The sequence below is a fragment of the Scyliorhinus canicula genome, chromosome 14 (assembly GCF_902713615.1).
Source record: "Scyliorhinus canicula chromosome 14, sScyCan1.1, whole genome shotgun sequence".
NCBI lineage: Eukaryota > Metazoa > Chordata > Chondrichthyes > Carcharhiniformes > Scyliorhinidae > Scyliorhinus > Scyliorhinus canicula.
In genome coordinates, this window is record NC_052159.1 from 160,660,736 (window position 1) to 160,675,752 (window position 15,017).

At 52.5% G+C, this 15,017-nt stretch overlaps 1 protein-coding gene across 11 annotated transcripts in view; it reads left to right on the plus strand.

Moving 5' to 3' along the window:
* The window catches only part of atp11a (ATPase phospholipid transporting 11A), a 242,039-nt gene that overhangs the window by 87,069 nt on the left and 139,953 nt on the right, over nt 1-15,017 (plus strand). For all 11 annotated transcript variants that reach the window (XR_005463256.1, XM_038818831.1, XM_038818829.1 and 8 more), the window contains 4 exons: nt 790-987; nt 2,975-3,148; nt 6,854-7,014; nt 14,392-14,463. Coding sequence is in view for 10 of the 11 variants with exons in the window: in XM_038818831.1 (XP_038674759.1) it covers nt 790-987; nt 2,975-3,148; nt 6,854-7,014; nt 14,392-14,463 (605 nt within the window). In the remaining variant the exon portion in view is untranslated. The remainder of the gene's footprint in view (nt 1-789; nt 988-2,974; nt 3,149-6,853; nt 7,015-14,391; nt 14,464-15,017) is intronic.

Consider the following 15,017-nt stretch of genomic DNA (forward strand, 5'->3'; position numbering starts at 1 on the left):
CCCCCCCATCACCCCCGCCCCCCCATCACCCCCGCCCCCCCATCACCTCCTCCCCTGACTTGACACTCTCATTGCCACTGCTTCTGTCGGAGGTGTCAAGAGGTGAATCGTATGCAGCATTCTCCTTATCTTGGAATCAGCATAATTCCAGTAAAGTTATGACTTGCCTGTACAACAAAAGCAGCAGATGGAAGACTGATATAAGACCAATGGTTTACCCAATGGGCAAGTAAGTGCCAGCCATTACTCAGTACCATCAGTGCTAAAGTAAGCCATGGCCATTGCCGGTTTTGCACTCGGGGCTTGCGCAGTTGAGGGGCACTGGGTCACAATTTCCTGAGTGTTGAGGGGCCTGCGAAGGAATTGGGGATTGAAAGGCCCCAGAGGGAGGGTCGCACCTTGGTTTGGGAGTTGGGAGATGTTGGGTGGTGCCATTAAGAAGAGAGCGCACCCCTGCCCACCACCAATCCATGAATGGGACCTTGTTGGGCTGGGCATTTGTCATGGACCTCGCCTGCCATCTGCTAAATGCCAGTTATGGGGCGTCAATTGCTGGTAAAATTGTGGGTGGAGGCAGAAGCACGTTGGTCGGTAGCAGGCAGTTCACCTGCTGGATTTAATGAGCCCTCCCACCACCTTCAGATTCAGTGGTGGGGGAACATAAAATCCAACTCATTGACGTAGCGATTGATAAGGTGCAGAACTACATTGTTTTAAAATTATGTTTTTGCCTAATTTATTGAGAGGAGAAATCTCATATTTCCAAGTTTCCTTTTTGTTTTTTCCTAGTTCCTGTCATCATTCACAGATTTCCTGGCCTTTATGGTCCTCTTCAATTATATCATTCCGGTCTCCATGTACGTCACTGTGGAAATGCAAAAGTTTCTTGGCTCCTATTTCATTTCTTGGGATGAGGACATGTTTGACGATGAAACCTGTGAGGGGCCAATCGTGAACACGTCGGACCTGAATGAAGAATTGGGGCAGGTTGGTGGATTTAATCACCTCAGAGTGGAGATACCAGTTCGGACCTAAAATGGGTGGTGATCTGGGATTCTGAGGCTAAGTGAGGGCCAAGATGTGGGTGAGGGAGCCTGAAATGAGGGACGGCAAAGATGGAAGGGTGATGGAGGTCAGGGATGAGCTGTTGTGGGAGGATGGGAGTGTGATTAGGGGTGGGGGATGTTGAAGGGGGTGTGGAACACAGGGAATAACGGGATTGGTGAGAGTAGGCTGCTGGTGACGGGGGTTGAGTGAAGGCTGTACTTATGTCTATGCTTGTTGGGGGTAGGGGCCTGTGCCATGAGGGAACTGGAGGTTGGGGGGGTGCTAGGAGTGAATGGGCAGGTTGCAGATGGGGTGCATAGCTAAGAGAGGAATTGGGAGCCTGTTCTGTGTGGGGAATGGTGGCTTCAGACTGTGAGGGATGCGGGTGAGGTCTGTGCTGTGGGGGGGAGGGGGGGCTTTCTGAGTGGAGTGTGGGTGTATGTTCGGTGCGGGCAATGACGGCTCCGTACTGTGAGGGGAACGAGAGTGCCTGTGCTGCAAGGGGAGTGGGGGAGGTCAGCCCTGTGAGGTCTTTAGGGGTGGTTCAGTGCTTTGAGGGGAGTGGGGGATTTGTCCTATAAGGTGATTGGTGGGGGGGGGGGGGGTTGCTATGAGGGGTGTAACGGGGGAGCGGGGTGTGTGTGTGCTGGAGGGGTGAGACGGGGAGTGTCTGTGTCTGTGCTGTGAGGGTGTGACGGGTGGAGTGTGTGCTGTGAGGGGTGTGATGGGGGTGGGGCTGTCTGTGCTGTGAGGGGTGTGACGGGGAGCGGGGGGTGTGTGCTGTGAGGGCTGTGATGGGGGTGTCTGCTATGAGGGATGTGACGGGGGTGTCTGTGTCTGTGCTGTGAGGGTGTGACGGGTGGAGTGTGTGCTGTGAGGGGTGTGATGGGGGTGGGGCTGTCTGTGCTGTGAGGGGTGTGACGGGGAGCGGGGGGTGTGCTGTGAGGGCTGTGATGGGGGTGTCTGCTATGAGGGGTGTGACGGGGGAGCGGGGATGTCTGCTATGAGGGGTGTGACGGGGGTGTGTGTGTCTGTGCTGTGAGGGTGTGACGGGTGGAGTGTGTGCTGTGAGGGGTGTGATGGGGGTGGGGCTGTCTGTGCTGTGAGGGGTGTGGCGGGGAGCGGGGGGCGTGTGCTGTGAGGGCTGTGATGGGGGTGTCTGCTATGAGGGGTGTGACGGGGGGAGCGGGGATGTCTGCTATGAGGGGTGTGACGGGGGTGTGTGTGTCTGTGCTGTGAGGGTGTGACGGGTGGAGTGTGTGCTGTGAGGGGTGTGATGGGGGTGGGGCTGTCTGTGCTGTGAGGGGTGTGACGGGGAGCGGGGGGTGTGTGCTGTGAGGGCTGTGATGGGGGTGTCTGCTGTGAAGGTGTGACGGGGGGAGCGGGGGTGTCTGCTATGAGGGGTGTGACGGGGGTGTGTGTGTCTGTGCTGTGAGGGTGTGACGGGTGGAGTGTGTGCTGTGAGGGGTGTGGTGGGGGCAGGAGGTGTCTGTACTGTGAGGGGTGTGGTGGGGAGGTGTGTGTGTGCGGTGTGATGGGGCGCGGGTGTCTGCTGCGAGCGGTGTGATCGGTGTGTGCTGTGAGGGGTGTGATGGGGGAGCGCGTGTCTGTCATGCTCCACATTGGGAAATGTTTATGAATCTGTTTTGCTCTGGCCTCCAGTGGTCCGTTTAAGGATTGCAGGTTAGGAAATTTTCAGGATTGTTCAACACAGTTGTCTAGTGATCCTGTGCTCAAGGAGACTCGGTTTCAGAGTCCGATACGGATTCCTGAGATATAACATGACACTGGGATCCTTAAACTAAGCAACACGATCCACTAACCCTGACTGTGAAGAACCCGTTAGATTAACTGGTTCATGCTAAATTGTGTTGCTGCTTCTAATCGTAAAACTGATTTCGCTAATCATTTTCTGTATCTGTTACAGGTTGAATATGTTTTCACAGATAAAACAGGAACGCTGACTGAGAATAATATGGAGTTTATTGAGTGCTGCATCGATGGCCATGTGCATGTACAGCACTTTATATCTAATGGTCAAAGCTTTTACAGTAATGCAGCAATCGATTTCATTGATGCGCCTGCTGGAATAGCTGACCAGGTAAGGCTGTGATTTGGGACCAGACCTGAGGTAAATGTTAAGCTGGTAATATCAGATCATTTAGAAAGACATCGCAGCAGTTTTCTTGAATGCAAGATTTTCTTGTGCAGTAAATAAGGAGGAGGAGTCCATATGGTCCCACGAGAATGCTCTGCCATTTAATGAGATCAAGTCTGAAGTCATAAGTAATTCCACTTCATGTGTTAATATTCCTTGATTTCTCAGTTCCCAAAAATCTGCTAACCTCATTCTTGAATATACTCGACCATTAAGCATAGTGATTTATTACATTGCAGCTAAGTCACAAAGACTTATTGAAACAAAGATGAAGGAATTTAACATTAAAAAGCCCCATTTAGATGCATAGCTGGACGGCACGATGGCGCAGTGGTCAGCACTGCTGCCTCATGGCGCCGAGGACCCAAGTTCGATCTCGGCCCTGGGTCACTGTCTGTGTGAACTTTGCACATTCGCCCCGTGTTTGTGTGGGTCTCACCCCCACAACCCAAAGATGTGCAGGGTAGGTGGATTGGTCACGCTAAATTGCCCCTTAATTGGAAAAAAAAAAGAACTGAGTATTCTAAATTTATTTTTAAAAAAGGATGCATAGCTGAATGAAAAGATGTCGGGTGGGTTTCTCTGTCCTGTCGCGCCAGATTTCTGGTTCAGCACTCTGGCGGGATGCTCCATTTCGCCGGCTGGTCAGTGGGGTTTCCTATTGTGGGGCAGCCCCACGCTGTCGTGAAACCTCCGACTGCCGGCAAAATGGAGCATCCCGACGATGGAGAATTCAGCCCCTCAGCTTTGTTCAGTGTTTTGATATCTAAGCGGGAACAGTGAAACTTGAATTAGATTTATCAGTAACAGCGTGGGGACAGAGTGACAATGTAAAGATACGACCAACATAACTTATCCAAGTAGGATATAACTTAATTAGATCTGAGTCACAATCAAGATACAAATGTATGAATTATAACTCAAAAACCAGTTGTACCTTTTAGCAATGTAGTTAGTGAGCTAGTTTAGTTTGCCATTAAATTACAGCATTCCAAACCACACGGTTATCTGTACCAACCAGCTGTCTCAAACTAAACAAAATGATTGTCAACAATAAAACTTTAAACATCCCAGCAGTAGGACTAAGTCACAAGCTCACACAAAGAGATCAAATTAAGATATCCTTGTAAAGTTTCTGGTCTGGAACGCTCTGCCAGAAAGGACAACAGGAGCAAATTCAAAAGTAACTTTCACAGTGAATTGGAAAACATACGTGGTAAGGAGTAATTTATAGGGTTATGGAGAAAAATGAGCAAGTAGGACAAATGGGTAGATCTGTCAAAGAACTGGCAGCAGGATGATCGGCTGAATAACCTCCTTGTGGGCTATAATATTCTGTTATCAATGATCAGGTATTCTGCCATGTGAAGTGGCTCAGCTCTCAATCATAGGCACTTTTGTCCCATCCATTATGGTTTCTACTTTAAAGATATCAAATCAAATATTACACCAAGAGGACTGGTGGCAAGGTTGGGCTGGTACTGATGCCAGGATGGCGCCAAGGGACTGGGTGGGGCCGGGGACTGGGTGGGGCCGGAGACTGGGGACCGGGTGTGGCCGGAGGCCGGGTGGGGCCGGGGACTGGGAACAGGGTGGGGCCGTGGGACTGGGGACCGGGTGGGGCTGAGGACTGGAGGCCGGGTGGGGCTGAGGACTGGAGGCCGGGTGGGGCTGAGGACTGGAGGCCGGGTGGGGCTGAGGACTGGAGGCCGGGTGGGGCTGAGGACTGGAGGCCGGGTGGGGCTGAGGACTGGAGGCCGGGTGGGGCCGGGGACTGGGGACCGGGTGGGGCCGAGGACTGGAGACCGGGTGGGGCTGAGGACTGGAGGCCGGGTGGGGCTGAGGACTGGGGACCGGGTGGGGCTGAGGACTGGAGACCGGGTGGGGCTGAGGACTGGAGGCCGGGTGGGGCTGAGGACTGGAGGCCGGGTGGGGCTGAGGACTGGAGGCCGGGTGGGGCTGAGGACTGGAGGCCGGGTGGGGCTGAGGACTGGAGGCCGGGTGGGGCTGAGGACTGGAGGCCGGGTGGGGCTGAGGACGGGAGGCCGGGTGGGGCTGAGGACTGGAGGCCGGGTGGGGCTGAGGACTGGAGGCCGGGTGGGGCTGAGGACTGGAGGCCGGGTGGGGCTGAGGACGGGAGGCCGGGTGGGGCTGAGGACTGGAGGCCGGGTGGGGCTGAGGACTGGAGGCCGGGTGGGGCTGAGGACTGGAGGCCGGGTGGGGCTGAGGACTGGAGGCCGGGTGGGGCTGAGGACTGGAGGCCGGGTGGGGCTGAGGACGGGAGGCCGGGTGGGGCTGAGGACGGGAGGCCGGGTGGGGCTGAGGACTGGAGGCCGGGTGGGGCTGAGGACTGGAGGCCGGGTGGGGCTGAGGACTGGAGGCCGGGTGGGGCTGAGGACTGGAGGCCGGGTGGGGCTGAGGACGGGAGGCCGGGTGGGGCTGAGGACGGGAGGCCGGGTGGGGCTGAGGACTGGAGGCCGGGTGGGGCTGAGGACGGGAGGCCGGGTGGGGCTGAGGACGGGAGGCCGGGTGGGGCTGAGGACGGGAGGCCGGGTGGGGCTGAGGACGGGAGGCCGGGTGGGGCTGAGGACGGGAGGCCGGGTGGGGCTGAGGACGGGAGGCCGGGTGGGGCTGAGGACGGGAGGCCGGGTGGGGCTGAGGACGGGAGGCCGGGTGGGGCTGAGGACGGGAGGCCGGGTGGGGCTGAGGACGGGAGGCCGGGTGGGGCTGAGGACGGGAGGCCGGGTGGGGCTGAGGACGGGAGGCCGGGTGGGGCTGAGGACGGGAGGCCGGGTGGGGCTGGGGACGGGAGGCCGGCTGGGGCTGGGGACGGGAGGCCGGGTGGGGCTGGGGACTGGGGACAAATCACATCAGACTTGAGGCAATGGTGTCTTAATGGACAAGTCACTTTTCATTCCTCCCCTCACTTTGGGTGCTCATCTGATCATGTGGTTCTTACAGCATCTATCTGTCAACCCTTGTCTGCCAAAACATTGATCAGAACTTCAATAGATCCTGGAATCAACTGCTTCAGTTTTTGACTGTCCCTGATTGTCTATAGAGCAGGTTTGGGCTGCAGTCACATTGATTGAATATGGAAATGGGGCTGAAAACAAAGAATATCAAAGGTCCGTGATTGAGGCGGGAATATGCAAAGCAAGGAGGGCATGGTGGGAAGGGAATAGGTGGAAGATAGGTCTGGCTGAGAAAGCTTCCAACACAAGTCATTGCTGCTGTATTTGTACCATTCACAGTGGCATACTAAATAACAAGCTGAAGGAGGGGCAGGTTTCAAGGTTTTGCTAAATACGGTGTGGGGCTGCCCCACAATGGGAATCACCATTGACCAGCTGGCGAAACTGAGCATCCCACCGGCGTGCTGAACCTGAACTCTGGCGCGGCGTGACGGAGAATCCAGCGCTATGACTTTGGAGTGGCCATGAAAATATTTAAGGCCACATTAAATCCTAGGCTAGAGGCTCTGATAAAAAGCCTTTCTGATTACTTATGATAGAAGTATGATAGTAGGATACATTTATGCTTGGCCATATCAGCAAAGTAGGGTAGTAGACCTGTTGGCAAATGGCGCACTGATCTGTCCTGCCACTGTTTCGTTGTCCATCATTCATTTGGTTGTGTTACTTCTAGGAAAGAAAGGAGCTATTTTTCCGTGCACTGTGTCTTTGCCACACAGTCCAGGTTAAGAGAGAGGACCAGACTGATTATCAGAAGCAGCACCAGGATGGGAGATCCTCAGTCTACATTTCCTCTTCGCCAGATGAGATTGCCCTTGTTGAAGGTGTAAAGAGGTACCAAACAACTTGAAATGGATCTATCCACGATCAGCTCCCTTCTTAGCCTTAATCACCCCCATTTACATTCCATTTGTCTTCTGTCCTCGACATCTTTCTCTATCTCCACCTATCGCAGCCCCCATCCAGCCCCACCGCTCCACGCCCCCCCCCAGGACAGTATAAATCTGACCCTATTTCCAATTCTCTCCAGCTTGACAAAGAGTCATCCAGACTCAAAACGTTAGCTCGAAACATTAGCTCCCTTCTCTCTCCACAGATGCTGTCAGACCTGCTGAGATTGTCCAGTGTTTTCTATTTTGTTTGAAATGGTTCAGGACCAAGGATTGGGGCGGGCGGGGGAGGGGTTTAGAATTTTGTTATTAAGGCTTCGCAATCTGTTTTCACCTCTGGATAATGATGCATATTTAAAAGGGCCACATCCTGGGCGGGATTCTCTCAGCCCGGGGCCAGGCCGGAGAATCGGCACCATTGGTGCCGGCGTGGTTGGCGCGGCGCCGGTCGGGGGCCGCTCTACACGGCCGGCCCGCCGATTCTCGGCCCGGGATGGGCTGAGTGGCCGTCGTAAAAACGTCAAGTCCCGCCGGCGCCATCCACACCTGGTCTCAACCGTCGGGAACTCAGCGTGGAAGAGTCGGGGGGGCCTCCGATGTAGCCTGCCCCTGTAGTCCTGCACCATGTTGCGTTCGGGCCGGCGCTTTGAAGGAAGCCACTGCGCATGTGCGCGTTGGCGCTAGTGCCACTGCGCAAGCATGGATCCCATGGTGCCCATTTGGCACAGATTTCAACAGCTGGAGCGGCGTGAACCGCTCCAGTGCCGTGCTGGCCCGGTGTAGGGGCCAGAATTACTGATCCTGAGGCCGTGTTTCTCGACGGTGTCAACACTTTGCCTCAGGATCACACAATCCCACCTCTTACTTTTCCACCTAATTTAGGGGCATCAGCAAACTTAGATACATTTCTCTCTGTCTCTTCACCTAAGTCATCAATATAGATTGCAAATAGATGAGGCCCCAGTGTTAACCTTTTTTAAAAACGTATTTTATTCCAAACTTAGACAAGGTTACAAAACAGAAACAATTTGGGGTACAAACTCCTCTACTCATAACTATAGAGTTTGCAGAAATATTTACCCTTTTCACCCCCACCCCCGCAATGAACAGCTCCTCAAACACAGTCACAAACATCCCCCACCTTGCCTCAAAGGCCTCCGCTGAACCCCTTAATTCGTACTTGACATTTTCCAAACAAAGAAAGTCATACAAGTCCCCCAGCCAGGCCACTACCCCCGGTTGCTGAATTGCTGACCGCATCTCCAGAAAAATGTTTTGCCGGGCAATTAGAGAGGTGAAGGCCACAACATTGGCCTTCCTCCCCTCCATCAGCCCCGGCTTCTCTGATATCCAAATATCGCCAACGTTTCGTAGCCCCAGAACAAGAACATATGAACATGATTCGCTGGTCCCCGCCCACACCAAGACAGCCCCTTTCTCCTCCCCTGATCATGTTTCTTCTCCAACCTCGCCACATTGCATCACCCTCCCCTCTCACACCCATCTCTCTTGGGCTTCTCCCTCACCTCACTTCACTTCTGTTCACCCGGCTCCGACATCACATCCCCAGCCCCAGTCAGAATCTTCAATATTTCCCTGGACGCAACCTGCCTCTGTAGCTGGTGTGCTAATATTCAACTCTCCTTCTCCTCGCATTTGTACTGAACTCCTCTTGCCCTACGCAGCTGCCCTGCTGCCCTCAAACTGCCCCTGTAATTTTTTTCTCCTCGCCAATCCATCCGTGGTGGGCACCCTCCAGTACTTCCTATCTACCTACACTATTTTGTTCATTAGCCGTTCATATTCCTCCCTCCTTTCCCTATCCGCATGTGCCTTGAACAAGATCATCTCCCCTCGGACCAACGCTTTGGCGTTTCCAAAAATGTTGCTGCCGACACCTACCCGTTCTGGTTCAATTCTACATGATCTTTAATCACAGCCCGCACTTTATTGCAAAACCCTCTATCTGCCAACAACCCCGAATCGAGCATCCACACTGGCTTCTGCTCCCGTCCCGATCTCAGCCGAATCTCCAGCCAATGGGGCGCATGGTCTGAGATTGCTCTCCCTGCGTATTCTGCCCTCTCCACGTATTCTGCCCTCTCCACCCTAACCAGAACCTCACCATAAAAAAGTTGATTCTTGAATACACCATATACACATGTGAGAAAAAGGGAATGCTCCCTTTCCCCTGGGTTCTTGAAGCGCCATGGGTACACCATGTCCATCTTTTCCATAAACCCGCCAAACTTCTTTGCCATTCGTATTCTACCCATTGACTTGGGGCTCGACCTATCTACCCTTGGCTCTAGAACACAATTAAAATCTCCTCCCATAATCAACTGGTGCGTGGCAAGTCTGGGATCACTGTCAGCAGCCCCCTCATAAAACTTACATCATCCCAAATCGGTGCGCACACACTCACCAGTACCACCAGTGTCTGGCATGGTAGCACAATGGTTAGCACTGTTGCTTCACAGCTCCAGGATCCCAGGTTCGATTCCCGGCTCGGGTCACTATGTGCGGAGTCTGCACGTTCTCCCCGTGTCTGCGTGGGTTTCCTCCGGGTGCTCCGGTTTCCTCCCACAAGTCCTGAAAGTTCTTGTTGGGTGAATTGGACATTCTGAATTCTCCCTCTGTGTACCCGAACAGCTGCCGAAATGTGGCGACTAGGGGATTTTCACAGTAACTTCATTGCAGTGTGAATGTAAGTCTACTTGTGACAGTAATAAAGGTTATTATTATGTCCCTTCTCACACCCCCCTCACAATGTCATATCTCCCACCCGGGTCCCTCACTTGCTTCGCACTCACAAACCCCGCTTTCTTACTCATCAAAATTGCCATCCTCCACGACTTTGAATCAACCTCCGAGTGGAAAACCTGACCCACCCACCCCTTCCTCAGCCTAACCTGGTCCTTCACGCGGAGGTGCATCGCCTACAGAAAGACCATCTCCACTCTTAAACTCCTTAGGTGCACAAAGACTCGAGATCTTTTCACCAGTCCATTGACTCTCGCGCATTCCATGTTATCAGCCTTATCGGGGCTTACGCCTCCATTCCCCTCTACCGTCTGCCATCCTCTCCTTTCAGCTCTATCCCCATTAATTTCACCCTGTACCTGGCCCATCCAAGACAGGCCCTTTCTCCTCCCCTGACCATGTTTCTTCTCCAGCTTCACTGCGTCACATCACCCCCCTCTCATTCCCACCTCTCTCGGCCTTCTCCCTCACCTCACTTCGGTTCACCAGCGTTCCCTGGCAGCATGGCCCAAGGGCTCCTCCTGCTGACCTCCCTCTATAATAATAATCGCTTATTGTCACAAGTAGGCTTCAATTTAGTTACTGTGAAAAGCCCCTAGTCTTCACATTCCGGCACATGTTTGGGGAAGCTGGTGCAGGTATTGAACCCACGCTGCTGGCCTTGTTCTTCATTGCAAGCCAGCAGTTTAGCCCACTGTGCTAAACCTCACCCCACCCTCACCTCTTTGTTCTGGAAACAAGGCCCCCCACTCACACCATGGCCGCCACTGGAAGTCTGCGTCCCCAGTGCTAATCTTTGCGATAGGCCACTATTCACTGCCTATCAACTTGTAAAAGTCCAGCTTAATAATAATAATAGTGCCTATTCTTTGCTCTCTATTCGTTAATCAATCCTCTATCTATGCTAATATATTAACCCAAACCTCATGAGCGCTTATTTTACATGTTAACCTTTTGTATGGCAAAATCGAGAGACAGACAAGGGTTGACAGGTAGATGCTGTAAGAACCTTTTGAAAATCCGGCCTCTATGGTGGGCACCAGTAATGGAAGGCCTCGTGCATAAGGAACAGTGGACATTGGGGGAACATAGGAGTTGTGCAGTATGAAGGAACCGGCATAATGGACACCCAACTGCAGGATATTTCGCCAATGATTTCAAACTAGCTGCAGGTTGAGAGAGTGGAGCTCCCTCTGTTCAGGAATCTTGCTGGCTGATTCCAGGGAACTTTCAGCACCACATGCGTGCAATCAATGGGCTTCTGAATATGAGGAAAATCTATAATTGCAGCAAATTCCAAACCCCTTGCAGCCTGGAGGTCTTGCTACAGTTTAAAAAAAACCCTACAGTGCAGAAGGAGGTCATTTATCCCATTGAGTCTGCACCAATCCTCTGAAACAGCCCTATCCCCCACCCTATCCCCCACCCTATCCCCCACCCTCTCCCCCACCCTCTCCCCCACCCTCTCCCCCACCCTCTCCCCCACCCTCTCCCCCACCCTCTCCCCCACCCTCTCCCCCACCCTCTCCCCCACCCTCTCCCCCACCCTCTCCCCCACCCTCTCCCCCACCCTCTCCCCCACCCTCTCCCCCACCCTCTCCCCCACCCTCTCCCTCACCCTCTCCCCCACCCTCTCCCCCACCCTCTCCCCCACCCTCTCCCCCACCCTCTCCCCCACCCTCTCCCCCACCCTCTCCCCCACCCTCTCCCCCACCCTCTCCCCCACCCCCTCCCCCACCCTCTCCCCCACCCCTCTCCCCACCCTCTCCCCCACCCTCTCCCCCACCCTCTCCCCCACCCTCTCCCCCACCCTCTCCCCCACCCTCTCCCCCACCCTCTCCCCCACCCTCTCCCCCACCCTCTCCCCCACCCTCTCCCCCACCCTCTCCCCCACCCTCTCCCCCACCCTCTCCCCCACCCTCTCCCCCACCCTCTCCCCCACCCTCTCCCCCACCCTCTCCCCCACCCTCTCCCCCACCCTCTCCCCCACCCTCTCCCCCACCCTCTCCCCCACCCTCTCCCCCACCCTCTCCCCCACCCTCTCCCCCACCCTCTCCCCCACCCTCTCCCCCACAGCTGCACCCAACCTTTGGACACTTGCGGGTAATTCTCATGGCCAATTCACCTAATTTTGGACTGTGGGAGGAAATTGGAGGAAACCCACGCAGACACTGGGAGAACGTGCAAACCGCCACCCAAGGTTGGAATCGAACCCGGGTCCTTAATGCTGTGACTCAGCAGTGCTAACCACTGTACAAGGTATTAGTGAGACTACATCTAGAGCACTGTTTTTAAGAAAGGACATAAATGCATTTGAAACAGTTCCAAGAAGGTTGACTGGACTGGTACCTCAGATTTAGAGGTTATCTGATGAGGAAAGGTTGGGCAGGCAGGGCTTGTATCCATTCGAGTTTCAAAGATTGAGAGATGATGTTATTGAAACATAAAAGATTCTGAGGGGATTTGACAGGGTGGATGTTGAAAGGATGTTTCCCTTTGTAGAACTAGAGAACATAGTTTAAAAATAAGGGGGCTCTAATTAAGATGGCAATTTCTCTCAGGATTGCAAATCTATGGAACTCTCTTCCCTGAGAACGTGGAGGCAGGATCAATTAATATTTTTGAGGCAGAAGTAGATAGATTATTTAACAAGGGTGTTAAAGGGGTTGGCAGAATGTGGAGTTGAGGCCACAGCCAATTATCTTATTCGGTGGTACAGCAGGCTCGAAGGGCCAAATGGCCTAATTCTGCTTCTAATTCATATGTTCGTAATGACAGTAGCCATCTTTTTTTCTGCCTCTTGGTCTCTACCAGGAATTGGTTTGAGCTGAATAGATGGGAAGCATGAGGTTGTTCAAGCCTAATGACTGGAGTAGACGTTGATGTGTCAGATGGTCTTTTCTTAGTCTTTTCGATCTAGAGATGTATTTTTAATTACTTGGAGCCATTTCCTGACACCACATCAGAAACTAATCACGGCATCTCTGTGTTGTTACAGGCGCAGGATTGGTTGTTTAATATTCTTGGGTTGTAGTTCCAATAGTAGTGCAGTACTTATTGCCCATTCCTTGTTACCCTGTAAGGCAAAAGTCAGAATCTTCTCTTTTGAAGATTAAGTACGTTGATGGGGGTGAAAGTTGGACTGCTTCCTTCTGGGCAGCAGGGCTGCTGAAAGTACGATCTTCTGCTTTTTGGCTCATCAATTATGCATCTGCAAGGAGATCGGCAAATCTCGTGCAATAACCATCTCAAGCATTTACTGCTGTTGTTGGACGAATGGCAGTTGTTTGTGGCTGGCACCAGCACATTTGGCAACTTAAATCAGATTGACTGGTCCAAGTGTTGTTTTGAATCACTTTTTAGGTGTGAGAAACTTTTTTTTTAACAAACAATTTTATTGAGGTATTTTAGGCATATGGAAAAAGTGACATTGTACAGTACAAAAAAAAAAGTCAAGACACAAATTAAACATAGTGCAAACCATGGCTCTGTTCACGCACGGACCTGTCTCAATATCCCCCTACTGTGAGAAACTTTTTGGGATCATAATAAGTCAAAGGCCATCGGCATATTGTGTGATCCGATCGCGATCCCTTGCTATTCCCGCCATGCATAAATGTGCATGGTTAGACAGAGCCATCGGCTTTCACAGAAGATGTGGGGCTGGATTCTCCGTTCCCCCGCTGGTGCTGAATCGCTTGTCGTTCACTCTGGCACTAGGAGTGGTGCTGACAAGCGATTCACTCTGTCTAACCATGCACATTTATGCATAGTGGGAATTGCAAGGGACTCCGTCACGAACCCCGCTATTGGGTCGCACGCTCAAAATGCCGGCCGAATAGGTCTGTGGCTGGCTCCCCTCATCCCGCAACACTAATCCTGTGACTTCAGACCCACATCCACAGCAAAGTGGTTAACTCTTACCCACCAGTGCAATGGCCTAGAAAGCCACTCAGTTCAAGGGCAATTTGAGATGGGCAAAAAATGCTGGCTTTGTCAGTGACATCCATATCCCATGAAAAAAAGTGTCAGACAGAGCTAAGCAATTTCACATCCAATGGATCAGATTGAGCTCTGCAATCCTTTTTTTCCTATAAATTTAGAGTACCCTGACAGCACGGTAGCATAGTGGTTAGCACAATTGCTTCACAACTCCAGGGTCCCAGGTTAGTGTTGGGTGGGGTTGCTGGGTTATGGGGAAAGGGTGGAGGTGTGGACTTGGGTAGGGTGCTCTTTCCAAGAGCCGGTGCAGACTCGATGGGCTGAATGGCCTCCTTCTGCACTGTAAATTCTATGAATTCATTTTTTCCAATTTAGGGGCAATTTAACGTGTCCAATCCACCGACCTTGCACATCTTTGGATTGTGGGGGCTAAACCCACACAAACACGGAGAGAATGTGCAAACTCCACACAGACAGTGACCCAGAGCCAGGATCGAACCCGGGACCTCGGCGACGTGAGGCAGCAGTGCTAACCACTGCGCCACCGTGCTGTCCTTGTTAAATTATTTTTTGACGAATGTTTAGTGACTTTATTTGTTTGTTTTTTTGTTCACAGACATGGTTTCACCTTCCTGCAGGTAAAGGACAATTTTATGGAGCTTGAGAATCCAGAGGCTGAAGTTGAAAGGCAAGTCTGCTTGTGCTTAAGGCCAATTCGAGTCGGATGATAAATGCTGACTTTTTAACAATGCTCACATCTCATGAAATAATTTCTAAAAAATGTCCTTCCAGCTTACAACTTGTTTTCCTGCTTTTCATTCTGTCCCAATCTTCCATTTCGTAGGCCTTCCTTCTTGGTGATCATCCTGAACATTCAACCAACATTTGAACTTGCCAGTGACTTTTCCTGAGCACCCCACAATTATCAATTCCCTTTATTCACTCCTCTGGAATATATGCCACTGAAATACTCATTCTGGACAATTAGCCTGTAGATGTGACGGCTCTGTCCTCCATAATCAACATCTTGGGGGTTACCATTGATCAGAAACTGAACTGGACTGTCCATATTAATACTGTAGCTACCAGGGCTGGTCAAAAGCTGGGAATCCTCCGGAGAGTAACTCACCTCCTGACTCCCCAAATCCTGTCCATCGTCTACATGGCACAAGTCAGGAGTGTAATGGAATATTCCCCACTTGCCTGGATGAGTGCAGCTCCAACAACACTCAAGAAGCTCAA